Consider the following 27,743-nt stretch of genomic DNA (forward strand, 5'->3'; position numbering starts at 1 on the left):
TTTATACATCCCAGTGTAGAAAATGACTGACAAGGAAAAGAAATTTGTTTGTCTTCTTCAGGGAAAGAAAATTTGGTAATTCATTCATTCAGTGTGTGTATTCTGACCAGAGTCTGCAGACCCTCCTACCTCTCTGGGGTTGCTTTGGTCCAAGCCTGGTTTTCCAGTTGTTTCTGTTGCAAAGAAACTCAATTGTTGCATCTAGTTTTCTCCTAATACTGTTTGTTGGGCTAAAGAAATCTGTAGTTGAGATGATTTCAGTACTTCCAATTCCACTAACAGTGCCTCGACTCTAAGCAAAGGAGCACTATGGTTTAGCAGATTATTTTTTGTAATCGACACAGAATCTAATTATATGGTCCCATTTTGGAACCAGAACTAATAAACCCAGGGCTACCAGCCGTTCTAATAACTTCTGGCTTTAATATTTCCTGAATTTACATCTTTTTTTTTTTTGGAGACAGAGTCTCGCTCTGTTGCCCGGGCTAGAGTGCTGTGGCATTAGCCTAGCTCACAGCAACCTCAAACTCCTGGGCTTAAGCAATCCTTCTGCCTCAGCCTCCCAAGTTGCTGGGACTACAGGCATGCACAACCATGCCCACCCAGCGAATTTTTTCTATTTTTAGTTGTTTGGCTAATTTCTTTATATTTTTAGTAGAGACAGGGTCTCACTCTTGCTCAGGCTGGTCTCGAACTTCTGACCTCAGGTGATCCTCCCGCCTCGGCCTCCCAGAGTGTTAGGATTACAGGCGTGAGCCACCGCGCCCGGCTCTGAATTTACATCATGATGTCCCCTAAATACCAGTCTAATACCCTCCTCTGAGGTCATGTTTTCACCCCCAGGCTTCAAACTACTGACAGAAGATTTCAGCATGTTTACATTTTAGATAGTAAAGGCAGGAATATATACATATATATTTTCAATATATTTAGGCAGTACAAGTGAAGTTTTGTTACATGGATGTGGTTTTTTCCTTTTTATGTATTTTAAGGGTATTGCATAGGAAATTTCATCTAGGTTGCCTTTTCATGCTTCTTTTAACTTGCTTTGTATTCAGACAAAATAGCACAGTGGTTAGGAGCATAAGGGTCTTGGATTAAAGTTCTGGGTCTGCCACTGATTAGCTGTATGACCTAAGTCAAGTTATTTATGCTCTCTTAAATTTTAATTTCTTCATCTTTAAAATGGAGGTTCTTAGGAAGATTCAATGCAATGATGTGTACAAAATGCTTAGTGTTTGGAACAAAGTAAGCAGTCAATAAATGTTAGCCATTATTATTATTATTCTTTCACTTTTAGCACTCTGGAACATTCTGTTGTGTCTTATCAGAACTACTCTTTCACTTTTAGTGCTCTGGAACATTCTATTTGAACTTTTTTGATGCTTTATGTCAACTTTGTCAGACTGTGCATTTCTTTCTGTTTTCTCTTAGATTTGTCCTATAAATTGTATATTTTATTTTCAACAATATTCCTTCCCAGTATTCTTGGATATGAGTTAAGCTACTTTTCATCTTCTTCTGCCATGTATATTATAATGTTGAGAACCCAGAATATACCTCAGGGAGGTCTATTAGATGAGTAGTAAGTATGGCATTTTATCATTCCAGTCTTAGGATAGTTGTTTACATATGTCTTAATCATGCCTCAAGATTACATTAATCTTTCCATTAGTGTTTCATTGCATTGTGGGTTTCAAGCCTGTGTCAAATGTATTTAACATCAATCTGTCCTCATAAGCATTGTGTAACTTCTGAAGAAAGGCAGATCTTATTTTCTCTAATGGAAACTACAGGCAGAGAAATTTACATTCAGACAAAAATACTTTGGATTTCGGTACTGTTGTTTGTGGCACGTTGCAGCACAAATCACCATTCAAAGAACATTCAGAACTTATTTCCATTGTGAATTGGTATAGAATTCCCTTTCTGTTGAGATTTCTTGGTTTTTCCCTGTGATAGGTAAAGGCTCATTTCTTCTTTCAACTTCGATTCTTCTTCTAATTTGCCAGGCACTGTGCTACACAGTTGAGGATGTGAGTATATATTTTCCTTTATATGATACGTCATGTAAAACCTGCTTCTTCTTGATCTTCGATTAGAGAATGGTTTGTCTAGATTTTGCAATTGTAATACCTTGATATTCTAGAGCATTGCTGTTGTGCACAACATTCAAGTTCATAACACTTGTTACCACTTGAAAAGTGATAATACTTTTTCACAATTGAGTTGAGTTTGGTTAATGAGAAGTTTTCCTTCCTGATTTTTTGGGGGCTTCTTTTCTGATTTTATTTCCTCCTTTCTAGTTGAGGAACCCTCTTAAAAAATGGAATCTTATTAGCAGCTCAATGAATTGGCTCACTAAGTTAGGATTCTAATTAGCATTAGGGTTTGCCTTGAGTTCTGTTATGGAATTTATCTGATTCACTTAAATCAAGGACTTTGTTATAGACTTTTCTTTTGTTGCCTTTCATTGAAAACTTTAATACTTTTGTCAGCCTATTTCAAATTGGGTCATGGGATCTGAATTAGGGGTCTAAAGCTAAAATTGATCAAGACTCAATCAGAACATTTTAAGCATGGTCTCTTAAAATGCATTACAGTAAAGATCACCCTCCTCTGTCATAAATTCATGTCTTTCATTCAAAACACATTGACGCTAAAGAGATAAATAAAGCACTGTCCTTGCCAGCAAGACACTCATTGTTTAGAGGATGTGGAAAGTCATGTACATAGGTAATACATCATATAAATTAGCTTTTGGGCTAAGTACCTAAGGTCTTTGGAATGTAGGCTCTAGAAACATGTTTGCTACATAAGACCTCCCTTCCCACGTGAAGGAACGATTGTCCTTGCAGATGGCTAAGATTTTCCACCTGCTTATGCAGAAACATTTTCCAAGGTCTCCTAGCACAGAACAACTGGAATTAAAAAAACATTTATCACCACAGATAAATGATTTTAGATCTTAATGTCAACCATTTCCAATAAAAAATAAAAATGAGATATTGATTCTGATCTCAATTTAGGCCAAGCTTCATTATTTTAGGGAAAAATGTATTATACTATAGTTTTATAATCTCCACTCCCACAGAGAGTGTGTACAAGCGTGTACTCACTCAGCTTTAAACATCACTTTCATGCATACCCAGATCCTATCTCCATCCACTCTTACCTTCCCACTTGAGCTCGAGGTCCAGATTTCCAAATGGAAACCTCAGACTCTCAACATGTCTTCTGTATGGCACACAGCACAGGTTTTTGTGTTGGAGTGAAATGTGTTTAAATTTGGCAGACAGACATGTTGTCTTAAATCCAGAATTTCTTCTTTTATATTTTTAAATTGACCGAAACTTCCAGAATAAAATGGAATAGAGGCATTCTGTCTCTTTCTGGATTTTATTGATAATTCTATTAGTGCTTCACTATTAGCATTGAGTGCCATTTCTGTTCTCTTAGTAACATTGTGGCCATTTGCTAAAATTAATATTTTTTAGTACTGCTGAAAAAGAGCTTTCCTAGTTTATTGAGATTTTTAAAAAATCGGTAATGAATGTTAAAAAATGTTCAAATATCTTTTTGGCCGTTGAACACTATGATCATATTTTTTCTCACTTGATTTATGGCTATATTAAATTATATTCACATACTTCGTAATATTAAATTATCCTTGCATTCCTGGGAGAAAGACAATATGATCACAGCCTATTATTTCTCTAATATATCTTTAGAGTCAATGTATTATTAGTATTTTATTTAGGATGTTTCCATTTATATTAGTAAGATGATTGCTCTATGTCAATTTTCAGATTTTTTTAAAGTTATAATAGTTTTATAAAATTATTTGAGAAGATATCTATTTCTCTCTGTAGTTAGAAATGTTTAAATGGCATAGGAGTTATCGGTTCTTTGGGATTTACAATATTTTGTTTATGAAATCATTTCAGCTTAACATTTTTGTGTGAAATAATTTTTGGATACTTTTTCCAGTTTCTTATATCATTATTCCTGTGTTCAAGTTATGACTCAGTCATTACAAAAGTGATTTATGGAAGCAAAAAAACATATGTACGCATGTAACATTTTGAAATAAAAAAATGCTTTTTATCTATACTTACAATAATAATAAACTTACAAAAAAAACCTAAAAAAAACTTGCCTGTCTGCCCTTAAAGTTCATAGAGAGTGCTTTTAATCTATTTATTTGTTCTTGCTGATAGTAAGAAACTCTCAATTTTATTCATTTCATAAACCACATATACCAAATCTCATTATTTGAGAGTCACACCTCAAGCTGAATTAAGGGTAGACATATAGTTCATCAATATAAATGCAGTTGATTGTGAAGAACTTTTTAAGAACAATGAAATATGATGGTAGATATTCAGAGGGTTTGATTTAAAAATGAAATGCCCTGTATTAATAATGATAAACATATTAGACATATAAATATGATGCCATTGGTGATCATGCTTAGCCTTGTTTAGTAGCCATCTTTTACTTCTGCAAAATCATTCAATAACTGGTATACACACACAACACACACACACACACACACACACACACACACACCCCTCTGAGGCTTAAGAAACTACATAAACAATCTTGCTTAACACCATCAGAAGTCTGAAAATATAAATGAATTTCAAGTTCTTGAAATGTATTTTTCTATTTTCACATCTCATTATAGGAAGCATATTCTTTAATTGAGAAGAGCGAAGCAGAACAAAAGGCCCTGTATTCATATCAGAAATATTTGGAAAGCTCAAAAAGAAAGAAAAGCAGAATCCCTCCTCCACCCATCCTGCTATCCCGAACTCATTGTTCTGTGACACTCAAACCTGCTCCATTTATTTCGGATGTCAAGGTACAGTCTCCATTATGATCTTAGCCTCATGCAAAGCAACATAAGTACTTTTATGACTATAGCGATTGATACTTTTATTGCTTTTAGGACCTGAATAGTATTATTTATAAGCACTGAACACTGGATTAGTATTCTAATGTCTCACCTATACTTAGTTTCTTCGTGACATTTTGCCGTTTATGCTCTTTATGGTATGCTCTGTATAGAATTGCTATACCCAAATATATGGTCAGGAGGAACAATAGAGAAGCATTTCCCTCTAAGTACCTTTGTCACCGTGACACAATCATATGCTGAAGTCCTAGTGTGCTCAAGATGGCCTCTCTTGAAGTGGATCAGACATTTGAAGAGGATAGAAGTTATTCTTACGGCCACGACAAAGATGAGGCAGCAGAGTGTGGAAATTTGGAGGTGATGAATCTAGAGGTTCTGCTCAAAATTCTTCCAAGTAGATGTGGACTCTTTTCATTCAAACAAAGGGCAATTTCAACCATATCAGAAATCATAAATCTTTGTGTATTTATTAAAGGATAAGCTTTTTCTCCCATTCCTGATGCCTTAGAACTTGGCCTCAATTGAGATTGAGATTTCATTTCCTCACAAGAATTTGGTTCCACCTAATTTATATTTTAAATATTACATTTTCTTCTTTTAGGTTATCAACACCATGCTCTTTGATGTTATATAAAAATGAAGTTTCATCTTTGATTCTCTTTAGGATGTCATGCTTGAATTTACATCAACCTAGTATAGTGGAAGGAAGGAACACAGACTTTGAGGTCAGACAGATTGAGGCTTAAAATTCTAGCTTGACGTTTTACTAGCAGTATGTCCTTAGGAAGGCTAAATACATTTTTTGAGAGGTTTTTTTCCTTTTCATTTGTAAACTCTGTTTACTGTGAAAATTAAATGAGATGATGTGTATATTTGGCATATGAACTGATGTCTCTCCACTTCTTGTGTTAAACATATGTAGTAAAGTTTATTCAACACAGGTAATCAAATTATAGACCGTGAGTATGTTATTTGATGATATTTTTCATAATGTCTGTCCAGTGAGCATTTGAGTATAACTTGTCAAGCTCTGTGCAAAGGTATTGAGGTTTAAAGATATAAAAGTGTAAAGATAAAACGTGGTTCCATTCTTTGAGGAGCTTCAGAAGAATGGGAGATGAGCATCTGTGAGAAGTAATACCACCTTCATGATGCTTTATCATTGGGAGAATAGAAGTAACATTCATCTTACACCTGTGTTACAATAAATGTGTTATTACTATTGCTGACAATTTTAAAGTTCAACTTTGGATTTTTTTTGAGTCTGTTTAAGAAAAGAGCATCACTTATTTTGGAAAATCAGTACAAAACTAAGATTGGATGATTTACTAGGAGTTTTTGTTTGTTTTTATTGAAACATTTTGGTTTATTTAACCAAAATCTTATTTTTTATGTATTTCAATTTGGTGACTATTTTATTTCATAATTCTTAGAAATTGGAAGACATAAGTGCTCTATGTTTGACTTGTAGTTTTAGGACTTATTAAGTAGCACGTTATATTAAGTTTATCAAGCATTGGTTATATTACACATTAGGAGAGTTCCAGGCGATCATCACCTTCTGTTACCTACTTATCAGCACTAGATGGTGCTATGGGATTGAAGAAGTTTTCTTGTTTAACGCTTCAGCCATCTTTTGTCTTATCAAAAGCTCTTAAGACATTCATTTCATTAAAATCTGTTTTTATAGTTGAAAATGCTTATGTTATTTACATTTTATTTAAACTCTTATAAGTTAATAGTGATTTCTTCGTGGTGTTTCTACTCTTATGCAGATTCTAATTGCACATTGCTTCTTAGAGTCATCCAGACTGAGACATTTTCATCTATAGAACAAAATCAAAATATAAAGTCTCCTTGTAAAAATGCTTTTAGAGATAACTTCACCTTCAAAATTCTGGGTTTATATATTAGAACTTGGAGCAATAATGATCTGAGTTATACAGCAGATTCTATTTGCCTTTTTTTTTTTCCTATGAAAAATGGTACTCTTTTTGCATGGGAAATTAAGGGAAGCTAGCTTTGAATTTTTTTCTGAGATTCATCTGATGTTTCCCCCTGGCCTTCCAGCTTCCACGTTCCTTCAGTGTTCTCCCTGCCTGCCCTTGCCTTTGACTAGCGCTCTTTGGTTAGTTGTGTATATCACAATCACCTGAGACATTTTCTTTGGCACTACAAAGGTTCAGATACTTGCACCAGAAATTCTAATTCACTGAAGCTAGACAGGCTTGCGATCTGTAATCTAAGAAAATGGTTGATTCTGTACAAACTGTATTTTAAAGAAGTGATTCTGGAGCAAAGGCAGGGTGGAGAGCCACTCATGTGGGTTTGACACCCTTAGGATTTTTCTGTTGACCTGGAGGGACCTGGAGGGAGGAGTAGTAGGCAGAAGCTGTAAGAGGCATTTGCTTTTTAGAGACAATTATATTTTCCCTTCTTTCCAGCTTCCCTTGTAGTTTAGGAGATGCCTCTGGGAAAAAGGAAATGCCACAGTGATGACCACTCACAACCCCAACAGTGTGGCTTGTTGCTGAAGCTTCTTCCTTGGGGATCAACTCTCTCCCTTTTCCCTTACAGTGAGAACAGATCATTCTCATAATGAATCTCCATTACATCTTGGTAGAAGGACCGTTGTCTAACTAATCAACTTTAAGTTTGGTTGTTTCTGTGGGATTTGTATTTTATGTTTGGTTTATATTTAAAAATTGTCAAAAGTATTATCATGTTTCAGAAAATTTATAAACTGGAGAAAAAAATTACGTATCATCTACCCATCATCATGTTACCATCTGAACCCCACCACTATTCTTATTTAGGGGCTTTTTCTTCCAGGCTTTTTCATATGTATTTTTACATTTTATTTAAAATACTACAAGTTAGTATTTTTCTTCTTTTTCCAGTTGCTTTTTGGAAATATTACAAAAATATGAAAATCATTTCAATGTTGATCTTTTTTTCCATCAAGATTAAGTCAACCCCTGCCACTATCTGTCTGATCTTGGGCAAAGTTCTTTAATATCTCTGCATTTCCATTTCCTGTGAAGCAAAATGACAACAGTAATCCCATCTCATAGGGATGTTGTGAATACTAGAAAGTATCTGTAAATTTCCTAGCAATACTTAGCACACAGGAACTGCTTAGTTAATAGTAGTTAAAATAATTAATAATAAATAATATTTTAGCATAAAATAAATAATATTTTACATTAAACCACAGTATATTTGTAAACTTGGATTTCATGTTTTAAAATGTGAATTTTTACAGTTTTGTTTAGAAAAGTATTCCTTTTTTAAAATTAAAAAAGGGGTCTTAGGGTCTTGAGGTGCAGCCCAGGGTCTCAAACTCCTAGGATCAAGCAATCGTCCTACCTCAGCTTCCCAAATTACTGGGATTACAGGTGTGAACCATTGTGTCTGGCCTAGAAAAGTATTCCTTTTACTACATTGACGTAAAAAGAATAGAATGCCATTTAAACAGACTACAGGTGATGGGCTCATCTCTCTCCTTGGCAGGTCTCCTGGTACTGCATTTTGGGTTGTAAAGCAGAAGGAAGTTATGGAAAAGTACGACTAAACAACAATCATCTCCCAAATTCAGGAGAAGCGGTATGTTGACTTAAATATCAGGAAATTTTAGCAAAGCCTCAGTAATGACAATTAAATTTTTTTTTTCCTTATGCAGTCATTATTTTAGTTAATTTCTCCAATTCAACTTGAGACACAATAGTGAAAGAAAAGATTTTTCATACAAAGTTTGCTCAATTATCTTTAAGTCACATTATTTTAAGTTTCCAGGTTTAACTTGAAATATATTTTGTTAACAGATACCAGCTGATGGTAAAAGCATTTTTGAAGTGAAAGGTTTAGAAACCAATGAAAAATACGTATTTGCAGTTGCTGCCTATTCTTCTAATGGAAAACTTGTCGGTGGTGCTATTGGGGAAACAACTAAACCAATTCTGATTTACCCACCTCTTTCTGCTGTTACTGCTCGGATGTTCCTGACACAGGTAGAAGAGATTTCTGCTAATTTTTTCCACTATGTTGTTTTCTGTTGAGCAGTTACTAGGTAATTTCTGATGGGAAAAAAAATCACAGCAGATATTCTAAAGCTCCTGTATTACATATTTTCCATTATTACAGTTTAGTCTTAAAATATGAATTATTCATTCTCTTATTAGTGAATTTTTTTTACAATGGTATTTTTCCTGGATTACAAATGTAACACATATTAATTTTAGAAATTTTGGAAAATATTGAAATGCATAAAGAAGAAAATAAATGTTACCTGTTTTCCTATCATCTAGCATAGTAGTTCTTACACTGGGATAATTTTGTCAATAGCTGGAGAAATTTTTTGTTGTCATAACCTAGCAGGGTGCTACTGGCATCTAGTGAGTAGAGGCCAGGGATGCTGATAAACACCCTACAATGTACCAGCTAACCCCCCATAACAAAGAATTATCCAGCATAAAATGTCAATCGTGCTAAGGTTGAGAAACCCTGATCCAGAGATATCCTTGTATTTTTGATGTGTCTATCTGCCTATCCATCTGTCTAGATACATACACTTATCTATGCATAGATACTTATATATACATGCACACATATGTATATGAATTTGTGTATAATATATAACTTTAAACATAGTATACATATTATTTTACAGTGTGATACTTTTATTTAATATATAATTGACATTTTTCCATTCCATTAAGTGTTCTACCAAAACATAATTTTTAACGGCTCTATGGCATTGAATCTTATGGATATATCATAATTTATTTAATCGCTCTCCATTGTTGGACATTTGGATACTTTCTAGTCTTTTGCTATTATAAACAAAGCCATGATGCACACCTTAATGTCTAAATCTTTACCTGCACCCATGATTACTTTCTGAGGATAAATTCATAGAAGTGAAATTTCTGGGTAAATAGGGACAGACAGATCTAAGTTTAAACTCTAGCTCCTCACACTAGCCATGTGATATTGGACAAGTAATTTTCGTCTGTGAAGGGGGAATAATAATAGTAACTACCTCCCACAAGTTTCATGAGTATTAAATGGAATTAGGCATGTCAGATATTTCACTGTAGCACTTATCACACAGTAGGCACTGAATAAATAGTATTGTTATTTTCAGTTATGCATATATGCATGAATTAACATTTTTGCTGAAATAGCTATTGCCTGACTTTAAAGCATGTCACCTGTAAAGCAAACACTAGAAAGAGTGACTCATTGACCTAGGTCTTAAGCGTCCAGTTTTAAGCCTATTGTTGGCTGTAGAGCTGATGGCTGTTCTCCATTTTTATCATATTCCTATTATGCTAATTTTTCTCTTAATAGTTGATTAGTATCATAAGCTAGAATCTTAGTGGCATTTTATATTATCGTATTTTTCAAAGAAAATTAAGTTGAGAGAATTGCTAGGATTTGTCTAGCATTGGTTTAGCATGTCATATTGGCTCACGGTTTTCTGATATTTTGATGTCTTTGGAATCTAATATACTCCCTAATTTGCAGTGATAGAGTTATTGTGAGGAACTGAATATTTCATTCAGGCCTAATTTTTCTCCAGGGAGTGGTTTGGCTCTTGGGCTCCATTTGGCAGAACTTTCATCGAAAGTTAATGAAACTAAGTCCAAGCTATACTGCTGGGATAATGAGAAGTGTCATGAAGTAATGACCCGTGTTTCTTTATTGACATTATATTTGCAGTTCTGTAGTTCATTTATGAGCATTCTCTCGCATAATGTTAAGTGGCTAAAAGCCAAACTTTCTCACTTATTTAAACTTCCTTAATTTACAACTTAAGTTTAAGTTTTTAAGTTTTAACAAGTTAATGTACCTTTATTTTGTAAGTGCAATCTAATTTTCATGAGAGTGGTTAATTTTTAGTTTCAGGACAATTCTGTTCTTTGAAACATATTATTATAAATATTTTATAGTAAAGTATGGAGATATTTCACTAAGTGCTTAGGATTAATGTGGCTTTTAGAATTTTAGGTTGTATCTTTATTATCCTATAAACATTTATAAAGTCAAGTGAGTCTTTACTAGGTTTCCCTAAATATAGGATATTAATTTAGTCTAGAAATTTTTTTTGAGCAACTTTTCTGAATTGTATGTCTTCTATAGCTATTTTTCTCTTCTTTTTTTTGCCTCATTTCTTTTTCTTCTTCCTCCTAAGTAGAAAATGGCTAGCTAATGTGAAATAAATGTTGAAAACTAGAAATCTGTGAGCAAGATTGTAATGTTGACATTAGAGATTATGATTTCAAGCAAATTGATTGGTCTCAATTTCCCTATCTGTAAAATGGATATAAGACCGAATGCCATATTCTATTGGATTATTGAACCATCAAATCAAATAATTAGTGGGCACAATGACTTCTTGAGATAAGGAAATTGGGAATATCATTTATTAAAGAACCAGCATGTGCCAGGCATTTAAAATTCATTATTCCATTTATTACAATAACTCTATGAGGTGGTATGATTACTTTCATTTTATAGTTGAAGAAACTGAAATTAATTTAATCCTTTCTCTGCCAATCCCATCACATCCCAGCAAGGCTGTCTCAGGGAGAGTAAGTAATGTACCCAAGGTTACTCACGTAGCAGATGGTAAGCCTGACACTTGGACCAGCTCATGCCTTTCTACTGCTCTGTGCAGGTTCCAGGAAGTCGTCATATGTTGGACACCTAACATGTGCCAATCCTTTTAGAGCCTTCATCTCTCTGATTTGTTTTTAACTGGCGTTTTGTTCCCTGTCTTATTCTTTAGCTCTTTTCTCTTCCCCTTTACTGTTTTCATATCTTTCTCTATCATTTTTTTTTTCAAATTCTCTCCTGGGTTGGTGTTGAACAGCCCGTCTTCATGATCAGTATTGGCAAGTCAGCAATCACAATGGTGCTGGACAAAAGGGAAGTGAAGTTCATACATTTTTCCCATTTCATGTATGAATTCAATAAAACTCTTTAATAAAAGTTTGCCTTTTATCTATGATTATTCGCATTATAAAATATTAATAATTACAGGTAAAAGATAATCATCCCCTTTTCTTAAGCTCTTTCTTCTTTTCCTCTAGTCTTGTAACTGAATATTATCACTCTCTCCACTCATCTATTTATAGATGAATTATTTATTCAGTGTCTATTTTGTGCCAGATTCTATGCTAGGTGTCATCTCTTCTAACTTTGAAATGTCTTTTTTATCAATCTTATTACCAAAACAGTAAACTAGTTTAGATAATTTTGACTTACGGTTTCAGTTAAGATTCTGATTGTAGGTAGCAGGACCGGCGTGGCTTGGAGTAATGCAGCAAGGCCCTGGGGGGGGCTGCAGAGTCCAGGCAGCTCCAGGTCTCGTACTCTTGGTTCTCTCTGTACGTTTGCTTTGTTATATTCTCTCTAACGATAGGTTTTCTTTACTTCTCCATTTTTGGAGGAAACATGTCAGTTCCTAGATTTTTTTATATCTTTCAGTTTTAGCTATAAACACACTGTGGTGATTAGACCTTTTTCAGATTCTGTTTAAACTTGTGCTGACCTTAATCTTAGAGTTCAACTCAAGCCCTGCCTTCTCCTTAAAGTTTTTATTTCTCCTTTCCTAAAGCCTCCACAATTATGATGTTATTCTTTATTGTTTTTCTGTGATTTCCTGTGTTTTATGCCTTTAACTTGATTCCAGTTTCATGGAGTATGAGACCACCTCTAAGTTTTGAAGAATCTTTTTCCCTGCTGTGCTTAGCCAGAGGAGAAACTTCACAAAGCTTCCTGGTTGATTGATGTTAAGTACCCATTTCGCAGATTTGAAAAGTTTCGGCCGTGTAAATTATTCCCTTGAGTAAAAAATATTCCAGTAACGTATAACTCATTTGGTGAGATTTTGTGCAGTAATATACATAGTTAAATAGAATGAATTTTAGAAACCTTTTTAAAGAAATGTGCTCTACCTAAAGAAATAGGTAAGCTGATGATTTTTTTCTCCTGAGCTTTACTAGTGAAATAATTTACTTTGCATTATGTTAAATTTGTTAAACTGAAAATGTATTGTGGCTTCTTGGAAAGCTTCTCTGTTTTATTCTTTACTCTTTTCAGCTGTGAACTTTTTATTGCACAAAAGCTCTGAAAGTGTCAGTCAGAACCAGAAAAGAATAAGGTATATTTCATATATTGGGTTTGGGAAATCTGATTGTTTCTCTTGGAACAGATTGTTCATTATAACAGTATCTATAATAAATGGAGTGCACTGCCGAGATAGATGGAAATGAAATTAATTTGGCTCAGATGTGATCTTTGTTTTGCTTATGAGGATTTGAAACATCCTTACAGAGTTTCAAATTTCCATGCAATTTAGAAATAAAAGAGATTTTAAAAATGTGTCTGTCTCCTTTGCCAGTGGCCAGCATTGCATTACTATGGCACCATAGGACAGAAAAGCAAATGTGAACAACTGTATATGAAATTAGTGTGTGATAGGACCTTGTAAGAATTTGTGCTTAAAATAGACATTTCATAAGCAAAAATATTGCTTAACATGCTTTTTGTTGTAGGTTGCCTATCAGCTTGGTAACTATGAATTGGCCAAGAAAGTTTTCTCATCAGTTTGGGATTATTTTGTTGCTTCACCACTTCAGGATGAACAATCTGTTATTAGTTTAAGCAATATAATGACTATTACACAGAGAAGGTAATTAGAAATATTCTTTTAAAATATTTATTTGCTTACTGAAAATAAAGATGTTGGGTGTGAAGCCTAGAATTAATTCATTTTCAATTTCATGTTAAGATAGTTCATATAAAACTGTTCCTAATAAGAATTATAATAAGAACATACATTCCAAGATGCCATGTCCTAGTTAGAAACTTTCTTGCTAGAGTCAGAAAAAAATATTGGAGGCATAAAGATGAACATTATAAAATAAAAATACCAAATACTAACTAAAGTAGTATCAGTTATACCAGAAAACACAAATATGCATTGGGGGTTTTAGTTCCAGTTGGGGTTAAGGTTAGAGTCTGAGAGGTGGACTGTTAGGGGAAGAGGCTCCTGGGGTTAGACCACTGGCAACTGCAAGTAGGGCAGTAGAAGCCATATGAAACTACAGGCCATCCCATCTTGACTGCTGTTTTCCTTAAAAGAACAAAGTTTAAGAGCAGCCTCAGAAATGAGTGTTGGTGTGATTTCAAGCTGTCTTACCAAATTAAAAAGCAACAAGAATCTCCCTCACCTGCCTGTTAATGCCTGAAAGATTTTACACATGAAGACAAAACCAGCCAGGCACAGTGGCTCATGCCTGTAATCCTAACAACTCGGGAGGCTCAGGCAGGAGGATCACTTGAGCCCAGGAGTTCTAGGCTGCAGTGAGCTATGACGGCACCACTGCACTCCAGTCTGGGCAACAGAGCAAGACCCTCTTCATTCCTCAATCAAAGATAATGAGCTTAAAAACGCAAATATTGGTTGAGGCAAAGCATTGATAATGTTTATTTACATTAAAAGTATAATTCCATCCAATTAAACAAATATAGACTCAGTATTTACTATGTACAAGGATGCTAGGTACGAGCTAGATTTGAGAGACATTTTGGAGGAGGAAGAGATAGGTCTTGGATTTTATGTGACTTGTGGGGATAAGAGAGAGAAAGGAGTAAAAAGTGACTGGGATTTCTAGTGTTAACTGACTTGGAAGCCTATGATATTTACTATGGATACGTGAGAGGTGGAACAAGTTTTTGGAGGAAGATAATTAATTTTAATTGGCATATCTTGAGTTGGTTTTCCAACAGGATGCCTTTGTGGATATCAGCTGGCAGTAGGTTTATTTATTTAGTGCTGACTCTCAAGAGAGAGTCAAGGCTAAAGATATGGATTTAGAAATTGTCCACTGAGGTCATCATTGAAATATTGAAAATGAGTGATATTTCCCATGGAATGACTGCTTAGCAGAAAGTATAGAAGGCTGGAAATGGACCCTGGACATTGTTTACATGTAAGGGGCAGAAGCAAGAGAGAACCAAGGAAGGGGATTGAAAAGGAGCTGTCTAGGAACTGAAAGTCTAGGGAAGTGTATTGCCAAGGGAAGTAAAGGTATCACCAAAGAGGGACTGGTCAGCGATATTAGATGCTGGTGCAAAGTCAGAAAGAACAGTTGCTCAATAAAATGCTACAGGGAGGTTGAGTAGAGTAAAAACAAAGTAGAGATTTTTAGAGTTGGCAATTAGGAGGCCATCGGTGAATTCAAGAGAACCACTTTTGTGGCATGATAGTCCAGAAATCATTTTATAATTGGCTAAAGAAAAAATGAAAATGAAAAATCCTAAGAAGCAAAGACCACTCATGAAGTTTGGTGGTAAAGAGAAGTGGAAAGCAGGCAGAAACTTGAGGGGAAGACTTAAGGAAAGAGTTTTGGAGGGTGAAGGGAAAGGAGCCAGTAGAGAGGGAGAGACTGAAGAGATAAGAAAATGCAGGTGATGATGACACTCTAGTGGCAGAGCCAGGAGGTTATAAGAGTGCATGGGGTGGAGAGTGGGGGATTTAGAACATTTTCTGTGAGGAATGTGAACAAGAGGACGTTAGGGATAAATGGAAGTGTTGTTGAGAGCGGTAATGACTCAGTTGATGTCATCTAACATGAATTCATAGTAAAGCCCAGCTCCTAGTGGCTAAGGCTGCATTTGATTCATCTTTATATCCCTGAGTCTAGAACAGTGTCTTATACATAGTAGACATTCAGCAAATGCTGGTTTGGATGAAAGAAAGAACAAATGAGTAAAATAAATGAGTAAGTGATTGATCATTGTGGCAGGGATAGAAAGGTTGGACAGTGACATCTATGCAAGGTTAGACAAATTGATTATTGCATAAAATAAAGAGGTGACAGAACCTAATGTGCCAGAAGGATCACCACTGAAAAGACTGACCAGAGTCTGAGCTGGGTGGGGAAGGAAATGGAGCCAGGAGGTGACAGCCCGGACTAGTTGCATGTGTCAAGGTGCTGAAGGTCATCATGATACAAAGAGAAAATTTGGTATGAGTTGTGGGAGTGGGAGAACTAAAATTGTCTTGGTAAAGATAATTTCAGAGTTGAACATGGTGGTGAAAAGGATCATCTTCAAGTGTGAATTACTTTTCTGTTTTATAGGGATAGAAGTTATGGAGAGTAGATGGACCTGAGGCTTAAAAGGGAGGGTTTGTCATCACGTAAGGCAAACGGCAAGGGAGGGAATGCCGTACGCAAAGATGGAAGATACAGGTTCCACAGCCTTGCCAATGGTTGGCACTGTTGGCTACAATTTACAAAAGACAATTAGAAATAACACAAGAGTTAAGACTCTCTTTCTCTATTTTTAATCATGGCTGGGTTTGCTATAAATGACCCATATTTCCGGAAAGTTCATTAACTGGAATATTAGGCCTGTTTTTCAAACTTCTGAAAACTTATGATTTCCTTATATTGATAGAACAGAACTGTATATATTAGAATGAGAAAACTTTGCCACTAGTTAATTTTATGTATCTGTAACATAATATTTTAGCATTTTGATTTTATTAGTTGTGAACTTATTAAGGGTAGTCTTTCATTTTACTATAAACAGCTGTGTAAGAATAGATATTCCACACATTTTTGTTGCTTTCTTGGGATCATTGTGTAGATATTAAGAACAAATCAGTTTAAAAGAGGTCGGGCGTGGTGGCTCACGCCTGTAATCCTAGCACTCTGGGAGGCTGAGGCGGGTGGATCGCTCGAGGTCAGTAGTTCGAGACCAGCCTGGGCAAGAGCGAGACCCCATCTCTACTAAAAATAGAATTATCTGGCCAACTAAAATATATATAGAAAAAATTAGCCGGGCATGGTGGCACATGCCTGTAGTCCCAGCTACTCGGGAGGCTGAGGCAGTAGGATCGCTTAAGCCCAGGAGTTTGAGGTTGCTGTGAGCTAGGCTGATGCCACGGCACTCACCCTAGCCAGGGCAACAAAGCGACATTCTATCTCAAAAAAAAAAAAAAAAAATCAATTCAAAAAGCCAAGTTCACATGCTAAATCATTTTATATTTATACCTGTAACATCATTTACTTCCTTTTGCAGATTACATTCAGAAGTTCTGGCAGAGACTTCTTCAATCCTTTTATACCTTTTTCTTAGGAATATTTTTGTAACAAGTGACATTAAAATTAAAGAAGAAAATCTTTTCTGTGATAATATTAAAGGCAATGAGATTTTCCCCTCTCAACAAGTAAGTGAATTAAAGTGACTAAAAGCATGTCAGATTCACCATATTTGTTTCTTGATGTTTCAAAGTCATGTTCTTTTGGGACTGCATATTCTTCTATCTTGTGAATGGACTCAGAGGCCATTGTATGACTCTGCTTCTTTATTGGATATAGCACATAAGTTTCACAGGCCTGCGTTCATGTTTGTTTTTTCTCTTCTTTTCAATTTATCTCTTTTCCCCTGTGTACAAAAGTAGTATGTATTTCAGACATTCGAAAATGTATAGTGTATAAAGTGAAACCCATTGTCATCCTATTACCTCTAAGAATAGCACAATTTTGTTTTCATATGGTTTCTCTAATTTTAAAAAATATGCATAGACTAAGCTGTTATTATTTATGAAAATGGGATCACAATCTACTTGTGTTTCTGCAACTTGCCTTTTTAACACTTTTATATTATATCTTGGACATATTTTTATGGTGGTATATATCAATGTGCCACATCCTTTTCCATTATAATATTGCATTCATGTACAGAGATAGGTATTTAACCTATCTTTTATTGATAGACTCTCAGATTGCTTATAAACATCCGCAACCCCTGTCATGCTCTTGCTTTGGGTAAAAATCCTACATTATTTTTTATTCCTGTTTAAGGTTCACTCTTCTTTCTCTCTTTCTTTCTTTGCTTGCCTCAGATATGGAGAATTTAGTCATTTGTTTTCTTTTTTTTTAAGTTGCTTTTTCCTACCCATCCATTTATTTATTAACTAGTTAACCAGTAAATTGTTACATGAGACTGTGCCAGTTTCTGGGGATATGAAAGTAAAAATAACATTCCTCTGCCCAAGACAAGTTCACTGTCCTATACAGCCCAAGCACTCACAGCCATCAGCTCAGCCTGTTCCTACTACACTGCATTCAGTTTCTTCTTCCAGCATATTTGATGTGAAAATAAAGACAGTTTTAAGGTACTTCAATGAATTCCAGAATGCCAGACTACTGTTCTAGTAAAAACTGGCTGCATAGAAATTTCTTCTGGTTGCTGCTCAGTTTTCTTTGTACATAATCTTGAATGTATATATAGAAAAATAACACAATCTTTCCCCAGGGATGGGAAAGAAGGAGTAAAAATGTTTTCATATTCTTTCAAAGTGGCATTTAATCTTAAAACCCTAACTTTATGTTTTACTATCATTTTCATTTAAATAGCAAAAGTGTAAGTAGCAGAAGTATAATAGATGATTAGTTTGCTTTACTGAAAACTTACCATTTTCTCACAAATCAAAAGGGAAATGAGAATCTGTTAATCAAGTGAGGGCAATATTACAATATTAATATAATATGATATATAATAATGTTTATTAAAAATAAAATGTTATATTTTAATTATTAATACTTGTTCAAATTTGTTTTTGATTTTCTTTAACATAAAAATATAGCAAAGATTTTATTTTAACAATAAAAAATGGTTCTTTTTTATTATTTGTGGTACTTGCATTGTTTTACAAAAAATTTCTGAAGTTTACTTCTAAGATTATGCTCTCTGGATGTAACAATATCTGTATGTACTGGGGAGTTAGAGGTGTTTCTGAATTTAAATTTTCTTCTAACAATCATTCACATTGTTGTTAAGTCAAAAGGATCATATTTTCTATCTTTTATTCTCCTTAGAGACACTTAAGCTAAGCGCCTGATGTTCAGTTTGAGTAACAATGCCTGTTTCTTTACAGATTGCTAGACTGGTTGAATGTGAGAGAGTATTGGTGGCATTGGAACTTAGCAACTTTCTAAATGATGCCAGTTATGCCCTTCAAGCTGTGACTCAATGTTATGGCCTCCTTGCTCCTATAATCTATCACAATATTGTTCTGGTACCTGTTGTACAGGTAAGGATATTTCTCTTTCCCCACAAAATAAGGGTATTTTTATAAAGGCAACTCAACAATTCATTTTGCAAAAACATTTATATCTCTTATAAAGTACAAGTAGGTCAAGAACAAGTAGTATGAAATTTCAGGAGTTAACTGAAAAATATTTTAATAATTTATACATCTGGGCACACATAAGTAAGAACATGAAATGTGTTTCTTTGAAAACATTCAGCCCTATGCTGTCTATATTTAAATATTGGCAATTTGCTTTTTAAGTTTTTAAAGTTATTTCAATTTTTATGTTTTGTAATGTTCAAAATAGCATTTATTTAAAGCATATTTATTTATGCTTTATTTATTTAAAGCATATTGTTAAATCCATCATCTGGTGAAATGACCAGATGACCCAAGAAAAAAATACTTGGTGTCTTGGTGATAGAGGAATTAGGATTTATGGAAAAAGGGTAGGTGAGACCTGGCTGAAGGGATTATATCAGTTGTCTATGCTTCTTAACAAATCACCATAAACTTTGTAGCTTAAAAGGACATCCATTTACTATCTCATAGTTTCTAAGGGTCAGGAGGATATAGGTTAGCTGATCTTCTGTCTAGGGTCCTATCAGGTTGAAATCAACTTTTGGCCAGGGCTGTGATTTCATCTGAGGCTCAAGGTCCTTTTCCAAGTTCACTGGTAGTTGAGAGAATTCATTTTCTTGAGGCTATCCAGTAGGAGGTCATTAGCTCCTAAAGGCCAGCTCCCAATTCCCTGACACATGGCCTTTTCCACAACATGGCAGTTTGCTTTTCAAAGCCAGTAGGAGAGTCTCTTGCAGTATGCTGTGAGGAATCTAACCATGCGAGCCATGAACTTATCGCATTCACAGGGCACACCCACACTCAAGGGGAAGGGATTATACAGGGCTGGTACAGCAGGGGGAGGAATCTTGAGAACTATCTTAGAATGACCTGCCACAAGGAAGTAATAAGAGAAACAAGATTTTGCCTCTAAGACTTGCAGAAAGTTATCATCATCACCATCATTGCTGTCATTGTCATCATCATCACCATGGACACAGTTGTTGAGAACCAAGAAGATATGAGTGAACTTGTGAAAAGTCTAAAGATTTTGATTTCACTATTAAGAAAACTAACCAGACAGCTTATGTAACTTAACAAATATTCAACTTGAAGTGGCTCTACTGGAACATAGATGCTTTTCCTTCTCCCACAATCCCCACATCTAGTAGTTCAGCTGCTGAGGAGATCTCCCTCCAGAGTCTGAAATCTAGACTCATGGTTGACAGCCTTCCTTGTTGATTGTAAATAGATTGGAGCAGTATTCCCAAGTGTGGCATTTGCTTCCTCCAGAACCCAAAGGCATCTACCTGGCATGGTCTTTTCTTCCCAGAGGTGAGAGATGCCAGATGTCAGACTTATTTTGGAGGGAGTGTCCCAGCATCCCCAGATATTTCATTAATGTGACATCCCCTGAATCTTCATAGTGTTTATTTCTACCCTTTGGAGGGCATGTATCTTATCAAGGTCTTCAAGGTGCTTGCCATTTCTCGCTCCTTAGGTCTGATTAACATGGTATCATTGATGTGGTGGGCTACTGTTTTGTTTTGAGACATGTCTGGAAAGTTCATGTCCTTTCACACAATATTATGTCAGAGGTATGAAAGTTATTGCCTTGGGGAAGTATTCAAAATACACACTCTTATTTGTCCAGTGTTAATGGGAACTTTTTTGGTACTTCTTTCCTATAGGATAGAGAAGAAAAGGTATCCATATAAATGCATACCTTTTAATATGTTTTAGCAAGGATACCACATTGGAAATAGCAGCTGCAATTGGTGCTAAGTTGAGTTTATAGTAATCCACTGTCACCTTCTAGGATCCCACTGATTCAGGAAGCCTTGGGCTACAGCTCAGAGAATGGATTATAGCTATGAGAAAAAGCCTTAAGAAAGAGGTCTCTAATTAAAATTGTATTGTTTGGAATAAGAAAAGATAAGTGGAACACGGGAGATTCCAGAAATAGGCCTCAATATGTATGAGAATGTAATATATGACAGAGTTGGCACTCCCATTCAGTGGAAAGAGAATGAACATTTTTAATAAATGGTGGTGAAACACCTGGACATTCATCTGAAAGAAAATAGAATTTCATCCCTATTTGTACTATATACAAAAAAAGTCCACATGTATTAAAGACTTAAATATAAAATAAAGCAAAAACTTTAGGAAAAAATATCCCAGGAGATGACATGTGCAGTTCAGGGTTTGGGGGAAAGCTTTTGAACCAAGATTGAACTCTTAGAAACAAGAAACCCATGTGTAACAAAAGTTATCATAACAAAGATAGTAGAAAATTTATGGATTTGGAAAAAATATCTCCAGATGTTGTGAAGGGTAAATAAATATACCAAAGAGTCTTGCAAATTGACAATAAGCTAATAGAAAAATGGGCACATGATATGAATAAACAATTCACAAGAGAGCAAATCCAAGTGTCTGAGAAACATATGAAAAGAGGGTTGAATTCTGAATATTCATAGAAGTGCATATTAAATTAACAATGTAATATCACTGGCAGAATCGAAAAGATCTGTAACTCCTATTGCTGGTGAAGACAGGGGACAAAGGCATTCTCATTCATTGATTTGGGAAATGTCAGTTGTTACAAGCATTTGGATTTTGGTAAAGCAATTTTCATTTAAATTAAATCTAATTTTAAATATTAAAAACAAATATGCCTGATATGCACAAGAACAGAGACATAGACCAATGGAATAGTACTGAGAACCCAGATATAAAACCATCCTCATCTAGCCATCTAATCTTTGACAAAGCAGACAAAAACATACAATGGGGAAAAGAATCCTTGTTCAATAAATGGTGCTGGGAAAATTGGAGAGCCACATGTAGAAGACTGAATGAAACAGGATCTGCACCTCTTACCTCTCACAAAAATGAACTCACGGTGGATAACAAACTTAAACCTAAGGCATGAAATCATAAGAATTCTAGAAGAAAATGTTGGAAAAACTCTCATAGATGTGGGCCTAGGGAAAGAATTTATGAAGAAGACCCCAAAGGCAATCACAGCAACAACAAAAATAAATAAATGGGGACCTGATCAAATTAAAAAGCTTTTGCACAGCCAAGGAAATATCACGAGAGCAAACAGACAACCTACAGAATGGGAGAAACTATCCACATGCTACACATCCAATAAAGGGCTGATATCTAGAATCTATATAGAACTCAGGAAAATCAGCAAGAAAAAATTAAACAACCCCATTAAAAAGTGGGCAAAGGACATGAACAGAAACTTTTCAAAATAAGACAGACTAATGGCCAACAAACATATGAAAAAATGCTCAACATCTCTAATCATTAGGGAAATGCAAATCAAAACCACAATGAGATATCACTGAACTCCAGTGAGAATGGCTTTTATGAAAAGCCCCAAAATAACAAATGTTGGTGTGGAAGTGGAGAGATAGGAACACTCATACACTGGTGGTGGGACTGCAAACTAGTACAACCTCTGTGGAAGGTAATATGGAGATACCACAAAGAGCTAAAAGTAGAACTACCACTTGACCCAGCAATCCCATTACTGGGCATCGACCCAAAAGAACAAAAGACATTCTATAAGAAAGACATCTGCAGTAGAATGCTTATAGCAGCACCATTCTCAGTTGCAAAGATGTGGAAACAACCCAAATGTTCAGTAATCCATGAGTGCCCATCAATCCAAGTGCCCATCAATCCATAATAAAATGTGATAGATGTATACCATGGAGTTCTACTGAGTCACAAGAAAGAATGGTGATCTAGCACCTCTTGTATTATCCTGGATGAAGCTAGAGCCCATTCTACTAAGTGAAATATCACAAGAATGGAAAATAAGCGCCACATGTACTCACCATCAAATTGGTACTAACTGAGCAACACCTTAGTGCACATATAGTAGTAACATTCATCGGATGAGGAGCAGGTGGGGGGGAGGAGGGGATGGGTATATTCACACCTAATGGGTGTGGTGTGCACTGTCTGGGGGATGGACATGCTTGAAGCTCTGACTTGGATGGGGCAAAGGCAATATATGTAACCCAAACATTTGTACCCCCATAATATGCTGAAATAAAAAAAACAAAAAACAAACAAAAAAATCCAAATATACTTGATATGGTAATCCCTCTGCTAGTAATTTATACTATAGAATAAAATTTTAGTAAAATTAAAAATACATTTATCTGACACAGAAATCCCTCTTTTAGTATTTTATCCCATGGAATAAAATCACAGGTTGGCAAAATGCTACTCCCAGCTCCTGGGTTCTTGGACCCATGTGTTCTACCTGCTGGGACACAGTACCACACACTAGGCATGGATTTAGGGTGTACACTGTGTCCTGGAGCGCAGTGTCTCATCCTCACTGGGTATCATCTTGAAGCTGGTGCCTTGATTGGCATTCAGAATTGGCAACTGAGCATGTATAAGGGTGTTTACTGTGGCATTCTTGGCAGTGGCAAAAAAGCTGCAGACAAAGAGAAGTACCAGTACTGCCAGACTGCACAACATTAACCATAAAAGTGTGCGACATGAGGTCCTGGAAGTGGCTGAGTAGATTATGTTTGATCCATACCAAATAGTATTAGGCAGCCATTAGAAATAATGAATTAGAACTATACTTGTAGACCTGGGGGATGTCTCACAAGGCATGGTTGAAGGAGAAATGTATCGTTCAGAAAAGTGTGTATAAATCCCATTTTGTAAAATGACAACAATCTTCCTTCTATGTACATTTATGTATTTATACATGATTATATGAGCCTCAAGAAAACTATAAAACTACTAGGGTGTTAACATGATTGGGGATATGGTATGGGAGGGTGGGAGAGGGTGATCATGAAGGGGAAGAAGTTAAAAAAGTATTAAAAATAAGTGTCTGATAACAACACTAAAAGTGTTGTTAGAATGGGAGCTTGAAGCACTTAATGTGCCCCCAAAGAACCAGCATTCAGATATTAATTTGTGCTTAGGGATACTCTCAATGATGAATAGATTGCTGCAATCTCAGCTGTACTTTTCTGACAGTGATGTTGCTCAGAACTGTGCAACAGTAATGAAAACTAAACTTAATCAGCTAGCTCTTGATCAAATTCAGAATAATATAATATGAAACAAGGAGAATATGAAGTCAACACCAATATTAATTGATTTCCTGGGATGTGAATATTTGGTCCTAATTTTAAAGGAAGGTATTATTTCAAGTACCTGGAATCACTATATAATATTTAATATACCACATGATCCTCCATATGGTTTTTCAAGGTCCTCCTATGCCTGGATATGATCTTTAGTTTTTTGTATACATGTAATATGCTGCCTATATCTTTTATGACACTTGTCAAAGTATGCTTTTTTAATAGTTATTTGTGTATTTATTTTATTCTTTTCACTAGTTTTCAAGTTACTTTAGATGAAGGGCTTGTCTCAGGATTGAACATATCAATTTTATCTCAGTGTACATTCCTTTCTACCTAATAAACAACGTATCAATAATTATTTATTTATTTATTTATTTTTGAGACAGAGTCTCACTTTGTTGCCCAGGCTAGAGTGAGTGCCGTGGCGTCAGCCTAGCTCACAGCAACCTCAAACTCCTGGGCTCAAGCGATCCTCCTGCCTCAGCCTCCCGAGTAGCTGGGACTACAGGCATGTGCCACTATGCCCGGCTAATTTTTCTATATATATATTTTTAGTTGTCCATATAACTTCTATTTTTAGTAGAGACGGGGTCTCGCTTTTGCTCAGGCTGGTCTCAAACTCCTGACCTTGAGCGATCCACCTGCCTCGGCCTCCCAGAGTGCTAGGATTACAGGCGTGAGCCACCGCGCATGGCCCAATAATTATTTATAATGGTAAAATTTTATGTCTTAAAACTCACATGATTTGATTAGATCATTTTATAATCAGTAAGGATGATATTTTAAAACTAAAATCATTTTCTAATTTTTAGATCTTGATAAAGTGTATAGTGGTTTTGCAAGGATTGCCAAATACCATCTTCTCAAAGAAAAATACTGCGAGTTATGAAAGTGTACAGCACATGATAGCTTGTTGTATCTTCTACGTAACAAAGGTATTTATCTTATTCTTTATCTAGTGTCATAAAACTTAGGAGCAGTAATGCTTTAGAAAGTCATACTACTTTGAATCGCAGTAAGTAGAAAAGCATTTTTAGATCAAAAGCAAATGTGAAGTCTAAACATTACAGAATAGTTCAATGTGTTGTTGAATGTTTTGATGAAACTGTGGGGCTTCACAAACTAAAACTTGATGTTCTTGAAATAGCATTTATTTTATAGGCATTCTACATGGTCACACAGGACAGATTTGTTTCACAACCCTAAAACATGAATTATGTACTCATTATACTACAGTAAACTTGTGTATCATCTTGTCAGGTTGTGATCTCAGTGGCACCTGCAGGTAGAGCTGAAGTATCCTAACGCAGGAGTCGAGTGTGGGTAGTGGGGCTTCGAAGATGTCCAGAGCTCAAGCAGCAGGGTTATGACTGAAGGGCAGTCAGTAAAGGAAGAGTAAGATAATCTCATGAAATTGGAATGTAAAAAATGATGTTAGACTTGAAGGAAAGGACAGACCAGGTAGGATCTAAGGATGATTCTGAGATTGGTGTGCAGGACCCTGAACTCAACAGAGAACTAACCATAAAGATGAATTCAAACTGTACCAATCAAGAGTGATATATCTGGAGATCTAAGCCAGGGAGAAGACATAGGCAAAAGTGTGGTCAGAATATAAACTAGTTTTTCATTTTTGTTTCACTCCTCCATTTAACAAATATTGACTGATTACCTGTCCGTGACAGGTGCTGATTTAGGCACTTGACATATGCACAGAGAATTAGAGAGAACCTCATAGTAGCTGCAGGAGAAGAATAACTCATGGATGACATGAGCAGTTATTTGCAACGGAAAGAGAATCAATTAGCTTCAAACTTTTTATCAGCAACACTAGAAGTTAAAACACTGGAACAACATTTGTAGAACCCTGAGGGAAAAAAGACTGAAGTCCAAAAATTAATAACCAGGAAAGATATCATTCGTCAGGGAAAAACAAACATTTTCAGAAGTGCAGGCATTTGAAAAGTATTCTGCCCATGTACTTATCTGAGGAAAACACTTGAGGAAATACTCTATCAAATGACAATTGATTCAGAACAGAAATCCCAAGCTAGGGAAAGACAAAAAGGAGAAGAATAATGGGAGCAATGAATCTTGCAATATATGAGTTATTAAAATTAAATAGATAATAATGATGTGACTAGGACTTTGCAATATAAATGCTAAGTAGGGATTCTTGAAAGACAAGAGTCATCTTTGAAAGAGAAACTTGCTAGTAACCTAGAACTAAAACTTCCATCCTGTTTGGGTTGGGGAAAGATGTGAGCAGGTAAAGATTCTTGGTGCATGGTTGTGTGTTTTATGTATGTGTATACACACACATATAAAATACATGGAGTATAAAATTACTGTGTTCTTTGACAGAATGTATATATTTCAAGATGCTTGAGAGGAATATGTAACCATGAGCAGAACTTTAAAGCATAGTAAGCCTTCTAAGTTGAAAGGAAGAAAAAATTAGCAGGAAAGAATGAGAAAGAGGAAACAAATAGGAAAAAAGGGAGGAAAATGGCTAATTTGGCAAAAGTAAGAAGGAAAAAGGTAGCATTTAAGATGGAAGGAATAAAATTAAGTATATTAAGTATAAATAAAATTAAGTAATTAACCACTTCACTAATTGTGAATGAACTCAGAAGACAGAGACTGCCAGATGGGCTAAAAAGTCAGGTTCAGATGTATAGTCTGTCAAGAAACACTCCTAAAACAGGGTGACAAAACAATGATTGAAAAATAAATGGATAGACACAGGTACTGGGCAAATGCAAATAAAAATAAAGGAGTGGCAATTTTCATATCAGTAAAAGCAGAGTGCAGGGCCCAAAGCATTAATCAGGGCAGAGATTCTGTTCTGAAAGATCACCCTTCTCTGCTCCGGGATGGCATCTGGTCATTTTCCAGTCTTAGGACAGGCTCATTATCAAGTATTAAAGATCAAATCTGAATTAAAACAAAACTTGAATTTTTTTTACAACAGCAAAATAAAGGGAAAAAAACCAGTAAAATATCAAAAATGCTTTGAAGGCATTTGAGTACTTTTCTCACTTAGCAACCTTTCCTAATAAAATTTCTAATAAGTTAGGAATGGAAGGAAGCTATTGAATAATGATAAAGACATTTGCCAAAATTTTACAGCAAATATACTAAATGGCAAATTTCTGAAGCTCTTTCCTTAAAAATCAGGAAACAGGAAAAAGCTGCTGACTCTTAACAGTAAGATTCAGTGTTTTTAGAGGTTCTTTCTCATGCAATAGATAAGTATATGAAACAATTTAATATTATCAGAAAGGAACATGCAGGCAGTCCCCGGGTTATAGACAACCTGTCTTATGGCATTCCATACTTCCAAATGGCTCCGCATAAGGATAAATTATAATTAAAAAATTAATACTAATCATTTGGGAACGAGTTTCTTCTGCACAAGTAAACAAACCTACATGGAGTAAGAGATTCATTGATGTATCTTCATGCTAGCGGCTGGTCTCATCGTTCATGTGGT

The 27,743-nt window shown here is 35.4% G+C and overlaps 1 protein-coding gene across 1 annotated transcript in view; it reads left to right on the plus strand.

Moving 5' to 3' along the window:
* The window catches only part of CFAP54 (cilia and flagella associated protein 54), a 282,672-nt gene that overhangs the window by 55,256 nt on the left and 199,673 nt on the right, over positions 1 to 27,743 (plus strand). Inside the window, exons 20-26 of the mRNA XM_069491252.1 lie at positions 4,691 to 4,867; positions 8,435 to 8,527; positions 8,746 to 8,931; positions 13,486 to 13,622; positions 17,024 to 17,171; positions 18,885 to 19,040; positions 25,060 to 25,182. Of these exons, the coding sequence (XP_069347353.1) occupies positions 4,691 to 4,867; positions 8,435 to 8,527; positions 8,746 to 8,931; positions 13,486 to 13,622; positions 17,024 to 17,171; positions 18,885 to 19,040; positions 25,060 to 25,182 (1,020 nt within the window). The remainder of the gene's footprint in view (positions 1 to 4,690; positions 4,868 to 8,434; positions 8,528 to 8,745; positions 8,932 to 13,485; positions 13,623 to 17,023; positions 17,172 to 18,884; positions 19,041 to 25,059; positions 25,183 to 27,743) is intronic.

The sequence above is a fragment of the Eulemur rufifrons genome, chromosome 16 (genome assembly GCF_041146395.1).
Source record: "Eulemur rufifrons isolate Redbay chromosome 16, OSU_ERuf_1, whole genome shotgun sequence".
NCBI lineage: Eukaryota > Metazoa > Chordata > Mammalia > Primates > Lemuridae > Eulemur > Eulemur rufifrons.